At 33.7% G+C, this 19183-nt stretch overlaps 3 protein-coding genes across 5 annotated transcripts; 2 read left to right on the top strand and 1 right to left on the bottom strand.

Moving 5' to 3' along the window:
* The first annotated feature begins 1810 nt into the window (after positions 1-1810).
* Positions 1811-5029, top strand: LOC114173060 (protein PIN-LIKES 3-like). Of its 2 annotated transcripts, XM_028057267.1 has the most exons (11): positions 1811-1962; positions 2186-2362; positions 2461-2540; positions 2625-2749; positions 3194-3315; positions 3403-3633; positions 3843-3935; positions 4019-4119; positions 4268-4320; positions 4422-4607; positions 4708-5029. In XM_028057267.1, the coding sequence occupies exons 2-11, from the start codon at positions 2228-2230 to the stop codon at positions 4830-4832; spliced, it is 1251 nt and encodes a 416-aa protein (XP_027913068.1). In that variant the 5' UTR covers positions 1811-1962; positions 2186-2227; the 3' UTR covers positions 4833-5029. The 2 variants fall into 2 exon arrangements, with proteins under 2 accessions (XP_027913068.1, XP_027913069.1); XM_028057268.1 differs by lacking the exon at positions 1811-1962 and having other exon boundaries at positions 1978-2362.
* Positions 5030-5844: 815 nt separating this feature from the next.
* On the top strand, positions 5845-10430 carry LOC114170029 (protein FAR1-RELATED SEQUENCE 5-like). The gene is made up of 2 exons (XM_028055499.1): positions 5845-8626; positions 10029-10430. Exons 1-2 carry the CDS (start codon positions 6428-6430, stop codon positions 10194-10196), a joined length of 2367 nt encoding a protein of 788 aa, XP_027911300.1. The 5' UTR covers positions 5845-6427; the 3' UTR covers positions 10197-10430.
* Positions 10431-11480: 1050 nt separating this feature from the next.
* On the bottom strand, positions 11481-18950 carry LOC114173668 (diacylglycerol O-acyltransferase 2D). 2 transcript variants are annotated; one of them, XM_028058176.1, is made up of 9 exons: positions 18524-18950; positions 18368-18442; positions 18208-18293; positions 17307-17413; positions 17063-17218; positions 15785-15871; positions 13642-13739; positions 12723-12810; positions 11481-11778 (listed from the first exon to the last, which is right to left on the bottom strand). In XM_028058176.1, exons 1-9 carry the CDS (start codon positions 18703-18705, stop codon positions 11677-11679), a joined length of 981 nt encoding a protein of 326 aa, XP_027913977.1. In that variant the 5' UTR covers positions 18706-18950; the 3' UTR covers positions 11481-11676. The 2 variants fall into 2 exon arrangements, 1 of the variants encoding a protein (XP_027913977.1); XR_003602534.1 differs by lacking the exons at positions 11481-11778; positions 12723-12810 and having other exon boundaries at positions 13735-14282; positions 14438-15871; positions 18524-18949.
* Positions 18951-19183: the final 233 nt, after the last annotated feature.

The following is a 19183-nucleotide window of genomic DNA, read 5'->3' as shown; positions in this document are numbered from 1 at the left end:
TTTAAAATAAAACTAATTATGAGCACTAAAAATATAGTTAAATTTATATACTAATTTTTTTCTTATAATTCATTAAATAAATAAACTTTGATGAAAATGTTCTTCAAACATCCGAAAACAAAAGTTAATGAGAAACTAAAACGCAACCTAACTCAATCCTATAGTATAAAACAGTAATCATAAATTATTTTAGACACAAAACTGTTATTAAATTGACTATGATAACTTGTTTGTCTCATGATCTGTGTTGCACTGATTTTTCTATACAAGAATATTTTTCTCAATTGATCTCATTCACTGAAATGAAATAAATATAATGTACAGACAAAAAACAATTAGATAACAGATAATATAAGACATATATTTAGAAAACTAATTATAAACTAAATATATGTTTATCTAAAATATAATAACAAAATATATTTATATGTATCGTAACATTTTAACATTTTATAACTGTATGTAATCTAAAAAACTTTTTTTAAGTAATAAAAAAATGAAAATTTTCCAAGAATCGAGAAACTAAAGAGATACACAGATACGGTTTTCATGAATGTGCGGACAAGAATTGAGGTTGCTTGATAATGAAGGACGAATACAAAAATTATGAATTTCTATGCGTCACAATCGGCCAATTTATGAAAAACAAATAAAATGCAAGTATATATTCGGAAAATTATTTTTTGATAATTTCTTTTTATATTTAACAATGGTAACTTGACAATATTTTATTGGATGAAATAGAAGTTTAATATAACTTGAGAATAAAAAAAAAGTTTGATGTGATTAAAAAAATTTTTTTGTCAAAGTTTATAAAAAAGAAGTGTAATTTTTTTTTATCAGTACTAGCAAATAATTGTCTCTAACATCTTCCCCACCCACATTATGGATTTGACAATATGTGGTGCTTTTGTTTTTTCGGCTTAAGAATAAATTATATTAATCAATTCCCAAGTTTATAAAAATCATATAAACACTTTTAGTTTTTAATGATCCAATATCGAAATATTTTTCATTAGCAATTTACTTTAAATAAAAAGTATTCTTTTCATCTTGTATTTAGTGATAAAAAATATCATAAAACCAAATTAGTTAGCTTTTTGATTATTTGGAAGAAAAAATAAATTTGAGTATATTTATTTAGATTTCAGTCTTACATGAGCATATAATTTATTCTCTCTCATTTACTAAGACGACAAATGAGCATTTGTCTTAGACACTTCTGGCACATCATGTGAGGCATGCCTCTTGTCCAAGTTGATCCTTGTTCCAAAGTTTCTAGGATAAAAGTAATACAACATCAAATTCGTGTTTTTCATGGGTTTTAGAAAATTTCTACGGTTGAAAACAAGGTTGACCACTGTGAAATTGTCTGTGAAATTATCTATGAAATTCTCCTGACTTGTATATCATCGGCCTCTAACACATAAAATAGATCGGACACATTTTTTTAATCGAGAAATATGAAATATTGGATGAAAATTAGTCAACTGAATAGGTAAAACAATCTTATCGGTCACAGGTCCAATCCTTCTCAAAATCTAATAACGGATCAAGAAACTTAGAAAAAAAGCTTACTTGAGCACTAGGCTATATTAGTATTTCAAGAAGTTTTTAATACACTTTAAAATTTTAATATCAACATATAACAAAAAAGACAGTGGATAGAAATCCAGCAAAAATTCAAATTTCTGATTTTCACGGTATGCATAAAGTAATAAAATAGATTATTATATTCTCTATGAAGTTTGTCTCTTTTTTTTTTTTACATGATTGGTCCCGGTTCCAATCATGTGGAGTACGTGTTCATGTTGTCGTCTTGGGCATTAGTGGAGGTCATAGTTTTTTGTCCACTTCAGCGTTTTTCTCCTTTTTTCTTTCCTTATTAATTCCGATAGAAGGAAGTAGCATCTTGTTCATATATACTGGATTATGCTCATTGGCCTCTATCTGCTGATTCGTGTTAGTAGAGTTTTGTTATTTTTACCTTTTTCTTTGGTTTATCTGTTATGTATTCATATAATTATATTTCTTTTGTCTGTGATACGTACTCATATTCAGTGCAATCTACAGTTTTCATTTTCTTTACATCTGTTGGGACCTTCTTATAGTACAATCTTGGATCTAAAGTTTGTGTTCTTCCAACATCTGTGTGGTTTATTATTTCATTGTTGTTTGCGTGTAGGATTTGTAATCAGCACATATTTTTGTTGGAAGAATCGTGAAAATGGGACTTGTGGAGCTTCTGTGGGTGGCATCTATGCCGGTGATCAAAGTGCTGCTAATCACTGCTGTTGGCTTAGTTCTTGCACTGGAAAACATAAATTTATTGGGAAAAGATGCAAGGATACAAGTGAATAATGTAACTCCATGAATTCTTAATGAACTTTTCTTTCTTCTTTTTTCTTAACTCCATTATTATACATGTTGCTCACAACAGTGTTTCATCCATGACGACAGCTTGTACATTACGTGCTTTATCCTTCTCTGGTGGGTGGCAATTTGGCTGACACCATTACTTTTGAGAATGCTGTTTTACTGTGAGTATTTGATTTCATCCAGGTTTTGCTTTATTTGTGATCCTCTTTCGAAATATCCAATGACATGTTTTATTTGTTATTTAGGTGGTTCATGCCCGTCAATATCCTCATCACGTTTATAATAGGCTCGGCCTTAGGGTGGATCCTTGTAAAATTAACAAGGGCTCCCAAACACTTGGAAGGACTAATAATTGGTGTCTGTTCTGCAGGTACAGTTTTCTCCCAAACATGTAAATCTGTGTGATGCTTTCACACAGATTGATTGTGACATAAAAGAAAGAAAATTGAGTGTGAATTAGGTGTTTGGACAGTTTAAAGTGTTTATAATATAACTTAGCATTCGAATCATAATTTCCTTATATATGTGTTGCTTCATTGAACTATTATCATAAATGGTGCTTACATGTTCATCTACTAATGTTGCAAACAAAGCAACTTATTGCTATAATTGGGAGTCCAAATATTTCTCTGTTTCAAAAAGAAATGAAACTGCATACATGAAAGTTCCACAAAAACTTCTTCCTTTTTGTGGTCGTGTTGTTATTTTCCATTGAAATGTTTCATATTTTAGCTAAAGCTAAAGCTGTAGCATATGTTCTTGCGGATACATCATGTTGTTGAGCTTATTTTCAGACTTACATGAACATGAACAGGAAATGTAGGATTCTTGCCTATAATCATTGTCCCAGCTATATGTAAAGACAAAGGTAGTCCTTTCGGAGACTCCAATGTCTGCTATCAATATGGAATGGCTTATACTTCACTTTCTATGGCGGTTTGTAACTTCATCAGATTCTTTCATGTTAAATCTTAATTTGTTTCCCTCTTGATTTCTGAAGTGGTGTTCACTGTGAAACTGTAGGTTGGAGCTGTTTACATATGGATTTATGTGTACAACATAATGAGAATTTCAGCAAGTATAGTTCCCAAAGAAGAATATAGAACTAGCTCCTTCACACAGGAGGCTTCAGGGGAGATACTAGATTTCGTCTCTGAGGAAGAAGACCTCAAAAATCCTGAAAAGGATTACGTGGGTGATGTTGATGCATACACCCTATTGCTTCCTTCAAATGAATCTGAGAAGAAAGTGAAGGTTGCTACCAATAACCCCTATAAGTATCACCTTGCATCTTTCAGATAATTATCCAAAATTTATCTCTTTCTGAAGTACTCATGATTCTAATTCATAATGATGTCTAACATGATCTTATTTGAAATTATTGAGATACTGAAATCGTTGAGTTTCTATCTTATGCAAGACTAGAAACACAATTCAAAAAAGTTTTGGATGTTTGATTGCAGGCATCAATCTCAGCTAAAATCAAAGACCTGTCAGGAAAGATTTTTGGCAACTCCAATTTCAAAGCCGTATTTTCACCGACAACTCTTGGATCGGTAGGATGCAATGTTTTTGCCTTGGACATCATTGAACTGAACTTACGTTAGTGTAATACTGCAGATTGTTTTTGGCAATGCAGATTGTTGGGCTTATTGTTGGCGTGGTTCCTCTGATACGTAAACTCATGATTGGCACCGATGCTCCACTTCATGTGATTGAAGACTCTGTTACCATGTTGGGGTATGTTATGTCAGCATCCAAAAACTTCTCTTAAGATTTTCAGATGAAAAATCTCAAGAAACCAATTCAGAAAACTCTAACACTCGACCAGTTTCTTACTTTTCATTGGTGACTCACTTCGAACCTTACACTATGTTGTTCCATGCAGTGAAGCCGCAATCCCAGTTATAACTCTTATAATGGGAGCAAACCTTCTTAAAGGCAATAGTTTCTTACATAGCCATACCCTTTTGTTTCTACTCCTCTCTGGCAATGGCAGCTTCTGAATAATTTCTTAATTTCTTGGATGAATATTGGAACAGGCTTGAAGGGAGCAAATACTTCATTCTGTACAATTCTTGGAATAGTAGTAGTTCGATATATCATCCTTCCAATTTTGGGTATTCTAGTTATTAAAGGAGCAACTCAATTGGGTTTGGTGCAACCAGATCCCTTGTATCAGTTTGTTCTTCTCCTTGAATATGCACTTCCTCCAGCAATGGCTATAGGTATAATAATATCATCAAACATCTACTTCATAATTGTCTCTGATGGATCATGCAAAACACACACAACATGTCTTTTTAATAATGTTCTCACTTTGTTCAGGAACCATTGCCCAGTTGTTTGGAGCAGGTGAAGGTGAATGTTCTGTTATCATGCTATGGACATATGGTTTGGCGTCAGTTGCAGTCACTTTTTGGTCAACCTACTACATGTGGCTTGTGGCTTAATTTTATTCATTGCTTTTATTATTATTATTATTATTATTTTATTGACATTATTTTTGCCTTATGAGTTCTCTCTTTTCAGCCATGGTTAGTGGAAGTACCTATGCTGAATGTAGTTTTATACAAGCTTCCTCAAAATGATGAAATCTGTAATATATTGCAAAATTGACCAAATATACGTGGCTTGATAGACAGTAGTATGAATGATTGACCCTTTGTATAAATTACAACTTTTTTACAAGAACATAACTTCACCATGATGATTAGAGGAGTTGAATTAAAGAAATTGTATAAATTTGTCTCCTCATAGCTCTCGTCAAATTAAATATACTGACATTACAAATTATGAGTCGCCATAATAGTTATTATTATATTCAAGTTAAATATATTTTTAAAATTAATCTATATTGAAACTTTGAACGAATTTAGTCATTATTTTTTGAATTACGTGGATTTAGTCTTTTTAATCAAATTTTGTTAAGTTTATTTGACATTTCAAACGCGTTTCATAATAGTATTTGACTTAACATTAAAGTAAGAATGTGTCAAACCGTATAAACAACTCAATTATGATCCTGAACTATGTACGAAACATCAAATAAACCTAACAAAATTTGATTAAAATGACTAAATTCACGTATTTCGAAAGATGAAAGACTAAATTGATCCAAAGTTTGAAATAGATTAATTCCAAAATTCACCGAAAGTTAAGAGACCAAAAACATATTTAACCCTTATATTTATTATATAGTCATTGTTATTTTTATTTATTTATTTATATATATATATATATATATTAATTTGTATCGATAAATAATGAAATATTTTTTTTTTAATTTTATAAATGTATAGAAAGTTTATTAGTTTTTATAATAATAAATTCGGTTATAAATAAGTTTTCATAAATGACCACTACTTTTTAATTACATTTGATATTTATTTTCCCGATAAGAAAATCGAAGTCTGGTACTTAGATGCAAAATTTGACGTGCTTTGAGAAAGCATAACCAAGTAATTTTGCCTTTACACAAAACATTATTTTTCTTCTTCTTCTTCAAATTTCTCTCTCCACTTTTTGAATTGTAACGCTGAACACAGTAATTGCTGTTTCTCATTGTCGTCTCTCACTAACCTCACCCAAAACCCAACTTTGCTTCCACCCATTACTTGTAAACAATCCAGCACCATCGATTTTGCTTCTTTTTTCACTTTCATTCAACTCCAACATCTACTCCAAGATCCGCATTTCTCCCTTTTCCTTTTCCAAATTTTACTTCTAAATCGTTATTCCCCCTGAATAATTCGTTTCCGCCATCTTCATGTCGATTCATTCTCCCACTCTTCTTTCCTCTGTTCTGATCATGCATGCATCTCCATTGTGATGGTTTCATAGAGGTCAAACTGTGTCCTCCATGCACATAAACGATGGTGGTGGTGACGATGAAGGATTGGTATGTTTTCTTAATGGCTTGAGATGTGTTTAATCATTTGAACCCTTTAGCCCCTTTTCAATTATGCACCTCTACTCTCTAATTTTCAACAAAGATAGTGTCTTGTTGAGAGGATAATGCTATTTTGATTCCTGGGTTTTCTGTAAAATGGAGTTTGAGCCTTTGAGTCTAAGCAACGAGGTCATTGAATTTGATATGATTGGTTTGGGGTACGATGCTACCATTGACATGGAGCACCCTGTTGAGGATGGTGAGGACCTTGTTAATATTGATTATAGTCCAGCTGCTGCTAATTCTGTTCTTGCTGCTGGTGTGGGGCCTCACATTTTTGGAGGGGACACTAACCTTGAACCTTGTCAAGGAATGGACTTTGAATCGGAAGAGGCTGCAAAGGCGTTCTACAATTCCTACGCTCGCCGTGTTGGCTTTAGCACGCGGGTGAGCATGTCTCGGCGCTCCAGGCGTGACGGTTCTATAATTCAGAGGTCCTTTGTGTGTGCCAAGGAAGGTTTTCGTGTGGAGAAGGAGAAGCATTTGGTCGATGGCAGAGTCAAGCGGCCACGTGCCGAAACCCGCGTTGGTTGCAAAGCCATGTTGGTTGTGAAAATTCAAGATTCTGGCAGATGGGTTGTTTCTTCATTTGTCAGAGAACATAATCATGACTTGGTTCCACCTGATAAGGTGCATTGCCTTCGTTCTCATCGTCATGTTGCGGGTCCGGCTAAGTCATTGATTGATACTTTGCAGAGTGCTGGAATAGGCCCAAGTGGAATAATGTCTGCTCTGATAAAAGAATACGGTGGAATTAGCAATATTGGTTTCACTGAGCGTGACTGTAGAAATTATATGAGAAGTAGTAGGCAAAGGACCCTTGGAGGTGACACTCAGATCCTTTTGGATTACTTGAAGAGCAAACAAGCAGAGAATCCTTCATTTTTCTATGATGTACAAGGTGACGATGATCACTGCATGAGTAATATCCTCTGGGTTGATCCCAAGGCAAGGACTAATTATACTTACTTCGGAGACACTGTCACCTTTGATACAACATATAGGTCTAACCGCTATAGATTACCTTTTGCACCTTTCACTGGCATAAATCATCATGGACAGCCTGTATTGTTTGGTTGTGCTCTCCTGATAAATGAATCCGAGGCATCTTTTGTCTGGCTTTTCAAAACCTGGCTTGAAGCAATGTCAGGTAGACCTCCAGTTTCAATTACTACTGATCATGATAGGGTGATCTGTGCAGCCATCAACCATGTATTTCCCGGTACCCGGCACCGATTTTGTAAGTGGCACATTTTTAAGGAGTGCCAAGAGAAGTTGTCTCATGTGCTTTCTGAACATCATAATTTTGAAGCTGACCTGCATAAATGCATTAACCTGACCGAGTCCATTGAGGAGTTTGAGTCTTGTTGGACCTGTCTAACTGATAGGTATGATCTCCAGAAACATGAATGGCTCCAATCAATATACAATGATAGGCGGCAGTGGGTACCGGTGTACTTGAGGGATACATTTTTTGCAGAAATGTCAATAACACAGCGAAGTGATAACATTAACTCTTATTTTGATGGATATATCAATGCATCAACAACACTTCAGCTTTTTGTGAAGCAGTATGAGAAGGCTCTGGAGAGCCGTTTTGAAAAAGAAGTCAAAGCTGACTATGACACTATTAACACCACTCCAATTCTGAAGACTCCATCACCTATGGAGAAACAGGCAGCAGGAGTTTACACAAGGAGGTTGTTTATCAAATTTCAAGAAGAGTTGGTTGAGACATTAACATTCTTGGCAAACAAAGTAGACGAAGAAGAAATGATTACCGTGTATAGAGTAGCCAAATATGGGGAAATGCACCGAGCCTACTTTGTCAACTTTAATTCGTTTGAGATGAAAGCTACTTGTAGCTGCCAGATGTTTGAGTTTTGTGGTCTAGTTTGTAGACATATATTAACTGTTTTTAGGGTGACAAACCTTCTTACTTTACCATCTCATTATATTTTAAAAAGATGGACCAGGATTGCTAAAAGTGGTGTCATATTGGATGAACGTACTTCTAATTTGTCAAATGGTGCTCACGAATCTCTAACCATCCGATTCAACAATCTTCGTCACCAGGCTCTTAAATATGTTGACGAGGGAGTAACCTCTTCAGAAGTTTATGACGTAGCAATAAGTGCTCTTCGGGAGGCTGCGAATAAAGTGGAATCTGCAACAAAAAATGATGGAAGACAGGTTATTGTAAACGGAACTTGTGAAGAATACCTTCATCAAAGCAATGGAGTAACAATAAGACGCAGTGATCCTCCCTTTGGCTCGCAACAATCTTCATATAAGGTATGTTGTTTTTGGTAATTTATGATATAGCATATTTTTCTCGTTTAAGACATTTTATGTTATGAGCTAAGATTAGATATTTTTGAAGTTTCCATTCTACTAATCATAATGACGTTGTTCCAAAATTTCTATGGATAACATCATTCGTTGTGATTTCTTCTGAAAAAGATTAACAGTTCAATAGTTAACTGTATTTTCATTGAGGGTCCTGTTCCGGAATTTCATTATTTGAACATCTGCTGTCTGGAGCCTCTTTCTGCTAGTTATAGTTGCTAAAGCTTTTCAGCCAATTTAATGTTCAATTGCATCCAGAATAACTGTTAATCTGGACCTTTTTCATATATAATCTTGTAATTGTAGTGCAAAAAATATCATACACACCGTATTAAACTGACATGCTAAAGTTAGCTGAAACCTAGTTGATGTAGAACAAAGATTTCTGATACCATTAGATTTGTGCATAGTAAAATCAACTATGAAGAGAGAAAAAAGAGAGTAGGGAAGGAAAAAAAATTATGAAGAGTAGAGAGATATGGTTATCTGATGAGAATTATGATATCCTCATTCAAACTCAGTTGTGCCAATGAAAATTACTCTCTTGTAATTAAGGGTAATCCTTTGTTAATTCTGATTCTATCAGGACAAGACACCTTGAATCCAAATCAAACAAATAATGTCAATTTTATGATTAACTTTTAAGTGTAAAATCAAAATCAAACTTTCTGATTTATTTTTCTTTCAAGAGAGAATTGTGAAAATTACAAGGAGCATTACGTGTAAAAGTATTTAAATATTCCTGATTTCCCGTCATATCTGCTAATGGTGCAGTATTTGAAGGTGATGAGCAATGGTATTTGTAATGTATAATTTTAAAATTATTAAGATGGTATCATGGATGGTCCATGATCCATAATTAATATTCTTTAAAATAATAAAAAGGAGTGGGGGATTAGAGTTTGGTGAATGAAGTTGGAAGCTTGGAACACAGATGCAGATGGTTGGGGGTGGCAATGGAATAGTTTATAGTTCTTGAAGACCATAACTGTTTGTTATGATTTCAGAGTGTTCAGTGAATATGCTGTAGCAGGTTAAAGTAAAGTTGCCAAGGGTTTGTCATATCTGGTTTAAGGAAAAATAAAGAGACAATTAAAGAGTTTGGTTTCTGAGAGGGTTAAACTGGAAGAGTTGGAAAAAATACTTTGACAGTCTATATTAGTGTTATAGTTCTGAAAGATTAAAATTTGTCAACAAAATCTTGGTCCCTTATCACAGATAATCTTATTAATTTGCTGTATGATATTTTCAGAGAGATTACACATGTATTTAGATCTTCTAAAACAAACACTTTTTGTTGTACCTAGGTCCTCTAATGTTTATAATGAACAATGTAATTTTGTTGTAGGATGAGCAGGATAGAACAATTGAGAAGTTGACACGGCAACTAGACCGAGCTCGAAGGAAATGTGAAGTTTACAGATCCAACTTGCTGTCAATTTTAAAAGACATTGAAGAGCAGAAGCTACAATTATCAGTTAAAGTCCAAAATATTAAGTTGGGAATGAAAGAGTGATTTGTTGATAATGGAGTTGATTCATGTATTTCTTTCATGTAAGTGTAGATTCACCCTCTTTCTTGTAAAGCATTTAGTTGGGTAGTGGAGTTGGAGAAAGCTTGGTAGAGCAAATTTCTAACCAGTTTTCTAATGACGATATCTAACCACTTTTACTGAGGGTTGGGTTCTTTGGTTTTCAAAACTGTGAAAGATCACATCTATCATAAGAGATCCAAGAGTAATTCATACCAAGTAACCAATTCATTAGAGTCTAAATCAGAATGAAACCTGAAATTTACATAGACTAATTTTATGCTTACGTTTTCTACCATACATTTTAATCTATCTTCTTTATATTTATTTACTTTAGAATGTTGGTTCAGCATTCATTCATTTACCTTAACCTTTTTGTTCTCTACCAATGTAGAGTATGGAATTACTCTTTTATTCTCCCATTTAGTGCTATTAATTCCCTTCAGTTCTCAGACAAATTTTTGGAAGAAATTCAGTCCTTTTTATACTGTATTTTATAATTATATACAAATTTAAGTTTTTCTTTTTCTTTTTTATCACGAATAGATATTATAAGTATCGTGTTTTGTATTGATGAATAGTGGGAAACAAATTTTAAAATCATTAATAAAAACTTTAATTTTGTACGTTGGTAATATTTTAACAAAATTAATATATTGTATTAAGAAATAAAGTTGAATTACCTTTATCAAAATTTGGGACAAAGTTAAAATATAGGTAAATCTATCTCAATCAGAATCATAAGTACCTTAGTTTAAGAAAATTTATATCCAGATTAATTAAAAATTTGGGAAGTATTACTAGTAAAATAGTAAAAAAGAACTATAATAAAATTGAAAAGAAACGGTGAAACACTAAAAATAGGGACAAAATTAAAACTAAAAAAAATGACAGAAAATTGGCGTATTCTTTTAAAAGTTAACTAATCTATAGAAGTATTTATTAAATCGTGTTAAGTATTTTCTATATTTTAAATTGATACTTCATTAAGGATGTGAATGTCAATTTTCTATATTTTATATACACGACCCGACTCAACCTGGTTTATACCATTTCAGCCCAATTAAACCCGCCAACTAATCCAGCTAGTCGCCTGACGAAAACTTTTTACTACACCTTCATAAATTTTTATTTCAGTTACACAATATGTAATATAAATTTTACATTCTGAATAATCTCCAATATATTTTTTATATTTTTATTTTTTATTTGAAAATTTAAAAATTATATTTAGAATTATATATTCTTAAAAATGTTATTGATATACAAAGAATACAATAGTTTGTTACAAACTACATACAGAATTTGAGCTGTATTTCTATTAAAAAGATAGCTACTACCTCATTTCCCTTTATTCATCAATTTTTATTCCCAAGATGGTACTAGCAATTTATAGCCTAACTCCATCCCAAAAATATAATAAATAAAAAACCATTGAAAATATGGTACAATATCAAGGCCTGGTTCAAACAATTTTTAGTTCAAGGTTTGGATAACCAGCAAGAGCTTTGTGCCTTTCAAAGAGATCTTGAAGTGCTTCCACAAACTTACTATGTATCTTGGCAACCTAAAAGCAGGTTTAAATAATGAAAGAGGTTAGAAATTCAGCAAACTGAACCCCAATATTTGAAGATATCAATCATTGTAACAAGAATTCCCATACAGAAACAATAATGCCTTATGTTAATTGAATGAATTTGATCATTCGATTAAATAAAATAAGGAAAGTAGAAGTCTTCTTTGGATAAGTAATTGAGAAGAAAATAATATTGGTTGTTCTTAACATTGTATCCGAAAAAGAGGGTGATCCTACCGAGAAGGAAGATTGCATCTTACTCGAACACTATAGCCAAAGATAAGACGCAAGTTTTTTGTTCAACTACTCCAACTTCTCTTCACTACCATCTTTGAATCTAAATTACTCAATCCATGAAAATATGGATGACATTAGGTACGGAATCCCGTCCAAATTACTTGTTAGATATATGTAAAAGAATATCCCTATATTTTTTTTTATATTCACGGACATTCACAAATATTTTTCGATATTTTATTAATTTTAAATCAAATTATTCAAAAATAAAATTTTAATATATAAAAGTAAATAAAAAATTAATTTTAAATTACAATTCAAATAAATTACTCACTAAAATATTAATGCAATACAAATTTGAATGAATTATACTAAAATACAAATTTTAAAAAATTAATCTTTTTAAAAATAAGTCTAAATAAAAAATAAAAATATATTTCAAGTCAAATTTTAAATAATTCTTTAATAATTAATATTTTTTCTCTAATAACTTTATTTTAATTACTTATTTAAAGAAAAACTAAAATAAAACTCACTAATAAAAATATAAAAGAAATAATTATGAACGGATGAATACCATAATATCCTATCCGTCCCAACAAATGAATAATTAAACATATTTATTCAGTATTTGTCACGGATTTTTTTGCTATCTTGTGAATTGTATTTAACATGACCGGTGCCCAATAGGCACATACCTCATCGGTGGTTGGGTCGGGGTTTCTGGTGAGCTCAATTGGTCTTCCCACCACCACATGCATTGGGTTGCTGAACGGTAACGGAGATCTGAAAAGGATATTACAAAATCTGCTTTATAATAATAAAAAGAAAAATAATTTTTTTACTTGACAACTTTTTTTTATAACTTCAGGTTTTTATAACTTTAGGTTTCTTTTAAGTAGTTTTCATTTTTTCATGCAAGCCGGTTTATACTCTTTACTTCTGTACCATAAAAAATTGGCTATACGACTTTGATCAATTACTTAACGCTATGTGAATGTCTTCAACATAGAATGAATATTTTCACACACAAAAGCATGCAAGCTGTGAAAAAAATGTGTAAATTGCATTAGCTATATCTAAAACATCGTGAAATTACACAAATTTCCTCAGCATGTTTTACCTTTACATCAACCTTTCATCGAAGGGAACTCGCTGTAATATTTTTCAAACAATGAAGGGGAAATAGTTTTGGTATGTAAAAGATGTCGATGTAATGGTCTTGAAACAATAAATTATTATAGGATAGAAAAAAAAAATAGAGAAAGTTCGGGTAATTTCAAGAAACTTTGGGGCGGTCTGTGCAATTCATTCTATTAAAAAAAATGGATCGGGGAAAGACATACATCCCGCATAATATCATTTGAATCCACCTTTTCCAACCACATTTAGCAAATATTTTAAGCTTATTCCAACTAAACTCAAACAAGACATTTTTACTATTGTTTCTACATGTATTAGCCTAATACTATTTAGGTGCCAATTCATTCTGTTGTTAATTTAAACAAAAGGAAACATTAGGTGGGACATTCCTTTTTAAAGAATCTTTAGCAACATAGCCAGCAAAAGCAGGTATAATAAGAAAAGCTTGCAGGTTGTCACCAAAGAAACACGCACCCGAAAATTCCCCAAAAACATATTGGGGTGAATCTGATAGCCCTTGCAACTTTCAGGAAGAACTTCCCACCTGGTTTCCACCAATTATAGACATTTGACTACAAAAAAGTTATAGTAAAAAGGATAATTATCTTGAAGTTGTACTGTATGTACAAAGAAATGTCACAACAAAACACATATCTATAGTAGTGAGAAAGCCAACTGCCGCAAGAAGAATCTACAGCTAAAGGTTCCCAAATGTCACCAATAGCCACCAGATTTCCACAAGTTTGGAGTATATCATAGTGGATTGGGAAAAGGGATGGTAATGGGTCTTTCTCGGAAAAAAGGCGCAAAACCTTTGGCATATTTATTAGACCTGGGAATATTGCAACGTGGCATAATCTTTTGCTTTGTGTAATGATGACGAAGCGCAAGTGAACAATGGCTATTGGGTGAACTAACATGTCTAGTAGGAATTACAGGAGCTAAACGTAGGGATACAGACAGTGGTATATACTGCTAAAAAGGTAGAGGATAAAATCTTGGAATTCTGCGCACTAGGGACTAGCAGGAGGACCATCTCTTGGAATGACAATAATATTTAATCTGTACAGTTCATCATGTCCCAGAGTGCCCGCCAGCTGCACTGTATATGAGTCCTGCGATTTAAGAAAATAGTTGAAGAGAAGAAATTCAATGAAATTACTATCTTGAGCAAATTTGCTAATGCTAACAAAGTTCTTAGTGTCAGGAACAAGGAGTAAACTGTTGAGGACCAAAGAAGTGTGTAAATCAACCAATTTGATGGACAGACCTTGCCTATTCCCCATGACGACTTGAACTGATCTGGACAAGGGAGTGCTTTGATTTGGATGCATGGGTCAGATGTAACATGATCGGTGGTGCAAGAATCTGAAATCCATAAACCTCAAAGCCAGTAAGTAAGGACTGTGACAGCTGTGGAGATGCAGCAACTGATTATACGCAACTTTGGTCAACATTTCTACAATACTGATGTGAAGGACAGTTTCAAACTGTGACAGGGGCATTGGGCATGGAATGGCAACACTGAGATGCAGTGTTGAAGGAACAACAGCTTGGAAAGCCAGAGCCACAGCCAAAAGGACAAAGTTGGACATCAGAGGTCCCAGCCCAGGTGGATAGTAGATGGAGGCCTCATGTCCTGACTTGTGACATATTTGTCATTGGACTGGAGACTGAGGACTAGTGTCCACCACATGATCCGCTAAAACTGTTACCACAATCTTGAGTTGCATTTTGATAGTCACCAGTAGGAAACCCATAGTTAGCAGATGTTTTTGAGCCTTTGCCACTTAAACTGAGGTGGTTGAACTGAAGTTGGAACTTGTGCAACATTTGCCTAGATCGACTTAGTGAGAGAGAGATTCTTGTGCTTTGCCATTTGAGCTCTGTGAGCCAACAAAAGGGATTCAATCTCTGATTGAAATAGTATCAAGACAACTTAGCACATAGGTGACAAATGAGTCATTTATTGGGTAGCCCACCCAAAACACCATCCAGGTGATTGGGAGGAGAATCGGTCTCCAAAAGGCACTAATACATCAGCAACGGATTCCATCCAAAGAAGAAACTCAGACTTGATTGCCCTTTTCACCTGACAGTGTACTAGAAGAATTGATGTGATTTTGCGTGAGTGAAAGCATGGAAGTGAATGTCCACTTTCTCCTACACTTGCTAAGAATGATAGCAAGCCGAGGGAATCATACAAAGACGAGAGAAGTCGTGATAGAGGGAGCACATCTTGTGATTCCACTCTAAACATGCAGGATTTACTTCCAGTTTCACAATCTTCTTTTCCGTTAAAGTGGGATGAAATGGAAGGATTCACCATGAAGTCCTGAAGCCTGCGGTCTCAAATCTTAGCTTCAACTTACAATTGTCATTGGAGGAAATTGTTATCATCAAGCTTGATTGGAATCCACGAGAAAATCATCAAAGGAATCACAGAGGAAGTCATCATGAATGCATCCATGAATAAAGAAGGAGATATACCACAAAGGAAACTATGGTTCCTGATACCAGAGAATGAGCGGAAGAAATGTCGAGAGAGAGAGAGAGAGAGAGATGCAGCATATTGTTGCACAATAAACTGAAATTTGATTCCATCAGAAACAAATACCTGGCCGAAGCAGAAAACTGGAACCAAAGGTAGGCCTTTCACCATTGATATGCGGACAAATCCTCTTCGTGCCTTAAGGAAAACAATCTACCAAGAGAAGAGTTCAATCTGCTTTGTTATTTCTATGAAACAGATAACCATTTAATAGAGCAAAGTCATTCTTAAAAGGTCTATTTTATGTATGACTATATTTACAAAGTAAAAAAAAATCAAAATAACCAAGAACCAAAGCTTATTAGACAGTATTCCAATAGAAGAAGCATACTTGGTGGAGACTAAAAAACAAAAATTATATAGAAGGATCAAATAACATTGATGTAACTTACTCCAATTATTACAGTAATCAATAACTTTTGACTAGAAGTTTGTTCTCCAAATTTACCCTTAGATTGAAAGTTTCTTTTGCATAAATTATGCCCATGAAAAATTATTTTAATCCAAAACTATTTGATGCTCCATTTATATATATCAAGATTGACAGGACATACGCTTCTTAAAATATATATAAATATGAACAATTTTATCATCATCTTATTTTTGTTTATATTTAATAAAATTTAAACACACAATCAACATAATATATAGTTATATTCAACAGTTGTATTGATTAATATTATATACAGTAAAGAGTTAGAGATCATAATTTGTGTAAATTACATATATATATATTTGTAATGATATTTGGGCATTACTCACCATCTTTTCTAGTCAATTCAACAAGCTTTTACTTTCACACCCAGACATAGCTCAAGTGCGATTGGCATGCCGAAAATACAATATAGTAGGCTGAATTTTAGGGTTATTGATCATAAAACTCAGACTAAATGAAGTAAACGAACTGCGTTTCTCTTTCCTCCCTAAAGAGACTGTATAGAAATTATATAAGACAGATAATAGGAAACAAATAGTACTACACTATTGAAATTTGAAACGCGTGCAATTCTTGAGCCCCAGTGACACAAAAGCTGAGAAAATTGCCTGCACCAACTGTTGTATTATTAAACTGGGCATCCATAGCAATCGTATAACTTGAAAATACTTGAAAATCTGATTCAATTCCTAAAGTAAACCAGCACTATATAGAAGGTTACCTCCCTAGAAATAATTACTATTAATAACAACTCTTTGTATTCTTACAGTATCTTAATTGTAATAATTATAACGATTGATATAATATCTCATCCAAACTCAACACTACATGTAGAGGAAAATAAAAATTTTAATTTAGTTAGAAAAAAATCCGTAAGCATTATTGAGTAAGAGAAGTGAGTAATGCACCTCAATGCCATGCTGCATGAGGAATGTCTCTTGCACTCCACCAGGTATTAAAATGCAACTATGGCCAGACGCTAGCAAGGAGATAAAATTTTTCTTTGTTGCTGGTGTAAGACCCAACCATGTCCATATGTGTCTCAAAAATGGTGTGTAGAACACCTATCCATTAAATGTGAAGAGAAAATCTTGAAATGAAATCCTCAATTACCATAATTCATTTTTGCAGGATCCCAACTAAAAGCTTTACCGTGCTGCTAGCAAGAACTCTAACTTTTGGAAGAGGCATGAAACCAGTGTTGTCAGCTAGTGCCAGAACGCCAATTGGAAAAACCGAATGTGGTTCATAACCAAAAACTGCATGTTGGGCACACTGTTGTTACAAAAGAGCCACGAACAAGAAGATACAAGATACAACTAAACAGACTCCCAATGACTTATTAGGCCAAATTCTGCTGCAAAATTAACTTAAAACACCATTCAACCACAGTAACAAAATAACCAGGAAAACTGGAAAATTAAAGAAATAGTGAGTTTGTCTTTCATAGAAAGCAATCATAGAAATTATCCGAGGCTTAACCAACGGAAAAATATAAAGTATATTGTAAATTGTCCTAATTACACATGCAGATCTCCAGCAAGAAGGCCAACAACAGACTAGGCATGGTTAAAACTTAATCATACTTTTTATCCAGTTCATTTCAAGGTTAAGCTAGAAGTTATTTCAACAAGGACAGTGTTAGCGTGATATTTGAGGTTTTAATTTAAAGAAAATATGTGGTGTTATGAAAAGCTATATCTAAAGTTACACTAAAAATTTTAGCGTCCATTGCAAGATTGCAATAACTTCGCTAACTACAACAGAGCAGATCGAAATAGCATTTCACCAGTTAATTAATCTCGTTTTGATTTAATAAACTTTTCACAAATTAGCCATTACAGGAAATGAAGATTTAAACCTTCATTCATATATAGTACCACTTTCCTAAGAGTTATGTTTCTTCCTAAAAGCAAAGGCAAAGAATCTAAAAACAACTCCGCCCAATAAAAATAGGAAACAAAATTTATGTTTCGTTAATTTTTTTTCTAATTTATCTCTCCATTTTCAAGAGAAATTCATCTTAGGCTGGGAAGAAGGAGCGCAAACAAACCATAAGCACGATTAGGATCAAAGGCGTTCATATCCTCTACGTGAAGCGTGATGGGAAAATAATTGCAAGCGTGTTTGCAAATGAACCTGAAATGTACAAATAGAGAGATTCGAACCGTGCCTTGTGAAAAGCGAAAAAGGTAACGAGGTCGAAAAACTACCTCGACAATTTTCGGCCAAATCTGCTCTTCTCGTCGATAGGAAGCACTGCAAACACAAACAGGAAACCAAAAACCCTGGCACGCGAAACACCAAAACTCAATTAAAGTGAATAAAAAAATGAAGAACGGCGATTTGGAGAGAGGTAGAAAACGAACAACAGTAATTTGGGGAGAGGAAGGTAGAAGAGGGCGAAGAGGACGAGGGCAACGTTGAAGTGAATAGCTCCCAGCCACAGCGCCATCGCTAGAATCGCGCTGAACGTGTTGGATGAGTTGCCGAATTCTTCTCTCCCACTGATGAATTTCTCCGCCTCGCCTCCGTCGTCAGTTGCCGCCATGGTCCGAGCTCCGAGGGTGTGAGGGAACGGCGTCGTTTAGGAGTAACACAGTGCACAAGCACGCTGATGGGTGATGGAAACATGAGATAGGAGCATTATGAAATTTGTGAAAGTGTGGAGGTGTGAAGTATAAAACGACAAATTTGGTTTCGTCACGTGCTTTCAGTTAAGCAATCAGTTGAGGGTAATGAAGAAAACGGAGGAAAAGGTTCAGTTACGCTGGCGCCGTAATTAGTGATGATGCAGTGCGGCCCTCGGCTTCATCATTGCTTATGACTAATTTTTTTAATTTTACTCGTGATTATATTTTTTAATGATTTTTGGTTTTTATTTTTAAGAATATGTAACTTTGAAAAATAATGTAACTTATAATATTTGTCCAATAATTTTTATTATATTGGTATTTTACCTACGTGATATAACTTTTATGTGATTTTACTTAAATTAGTGAATTTAAATGCTTTTTTAGATGCAGTCA

This window comes from Vigna unguiculata, chromosome 2 (genome assembly GCF_004118075.2).
Source record: "Vigna unguiculata cultivar IT97K-499-35 chromosome 2, ASM411807v1, whole genome shotgun sequence".
NCBI classification, from domain to species: domain Eukaryota; kingdom Viridiplantae; phylum Streptophyta; class Magnoliopsida; order Fabales; family Fabaceae; genus Vigna; species Vigna unguiculata.
Note: the sequence above shows the minus strand (reverse complement) of the source record. Positions and strands in the feature narration are given on the sequence as shown.

Coding starts and splice junctions, on each gene's coding strand:
- LOC114173060 (XM_028057267.1), top strand. CDS start 2,228: ATGGGACTTGTGGAGCTTCTGTGGGTGGCATCTATGCCGGTGATCAAA. Junction 2,541..2,624: donor TTTGAGAATGCTGTTTTACT/GTGAGTATTTGA, acceptor TTTGTTATTTAG/GTGGTTCATGCCCGTCAATA. Junction 4,608..4,707: donor TCCTCCAGCAATGGCTATAG/GTATAATAATAT, acceptor CACTTTGTTCAG/GAACCATTGCCCAGTTGTTT.
- LOC114170029 (XM_028055499.1), top strand. CDS start 6,428: ATGGAGTTTGAGCCTTTGAGTCTAAGCAACGAGGTCATTGAATTTGAT. Junction 8,627..10,028: donor CGCAACAATCTTCATATAAG/GTATGTTGTTTT, acceptor ATTTTGTTGTAG/GATGAGCAGGATAGAACAAT.
- LOC114173668 (XM_028058176.1), bottom strand. CDS start 18,705: ATGGCGGCAACTGACGACGGAGGCGAGGCGGAGAAATTCATCAGTGGG. Junction 15,872..17,062: donor TCATGCAGCATGGCATTGAG/GTGCATTACTCA, acceptor TTCTCTTGGTAG/ATTGTTTTCCTTAAGGCACG. Junction 11,779..12,722: donor CCGACCCAACCACCGATGAG/GTATGTGCCTAT, acceptor ACCTGCTTTTAG/GTTGCCAAGATACATAGTAA.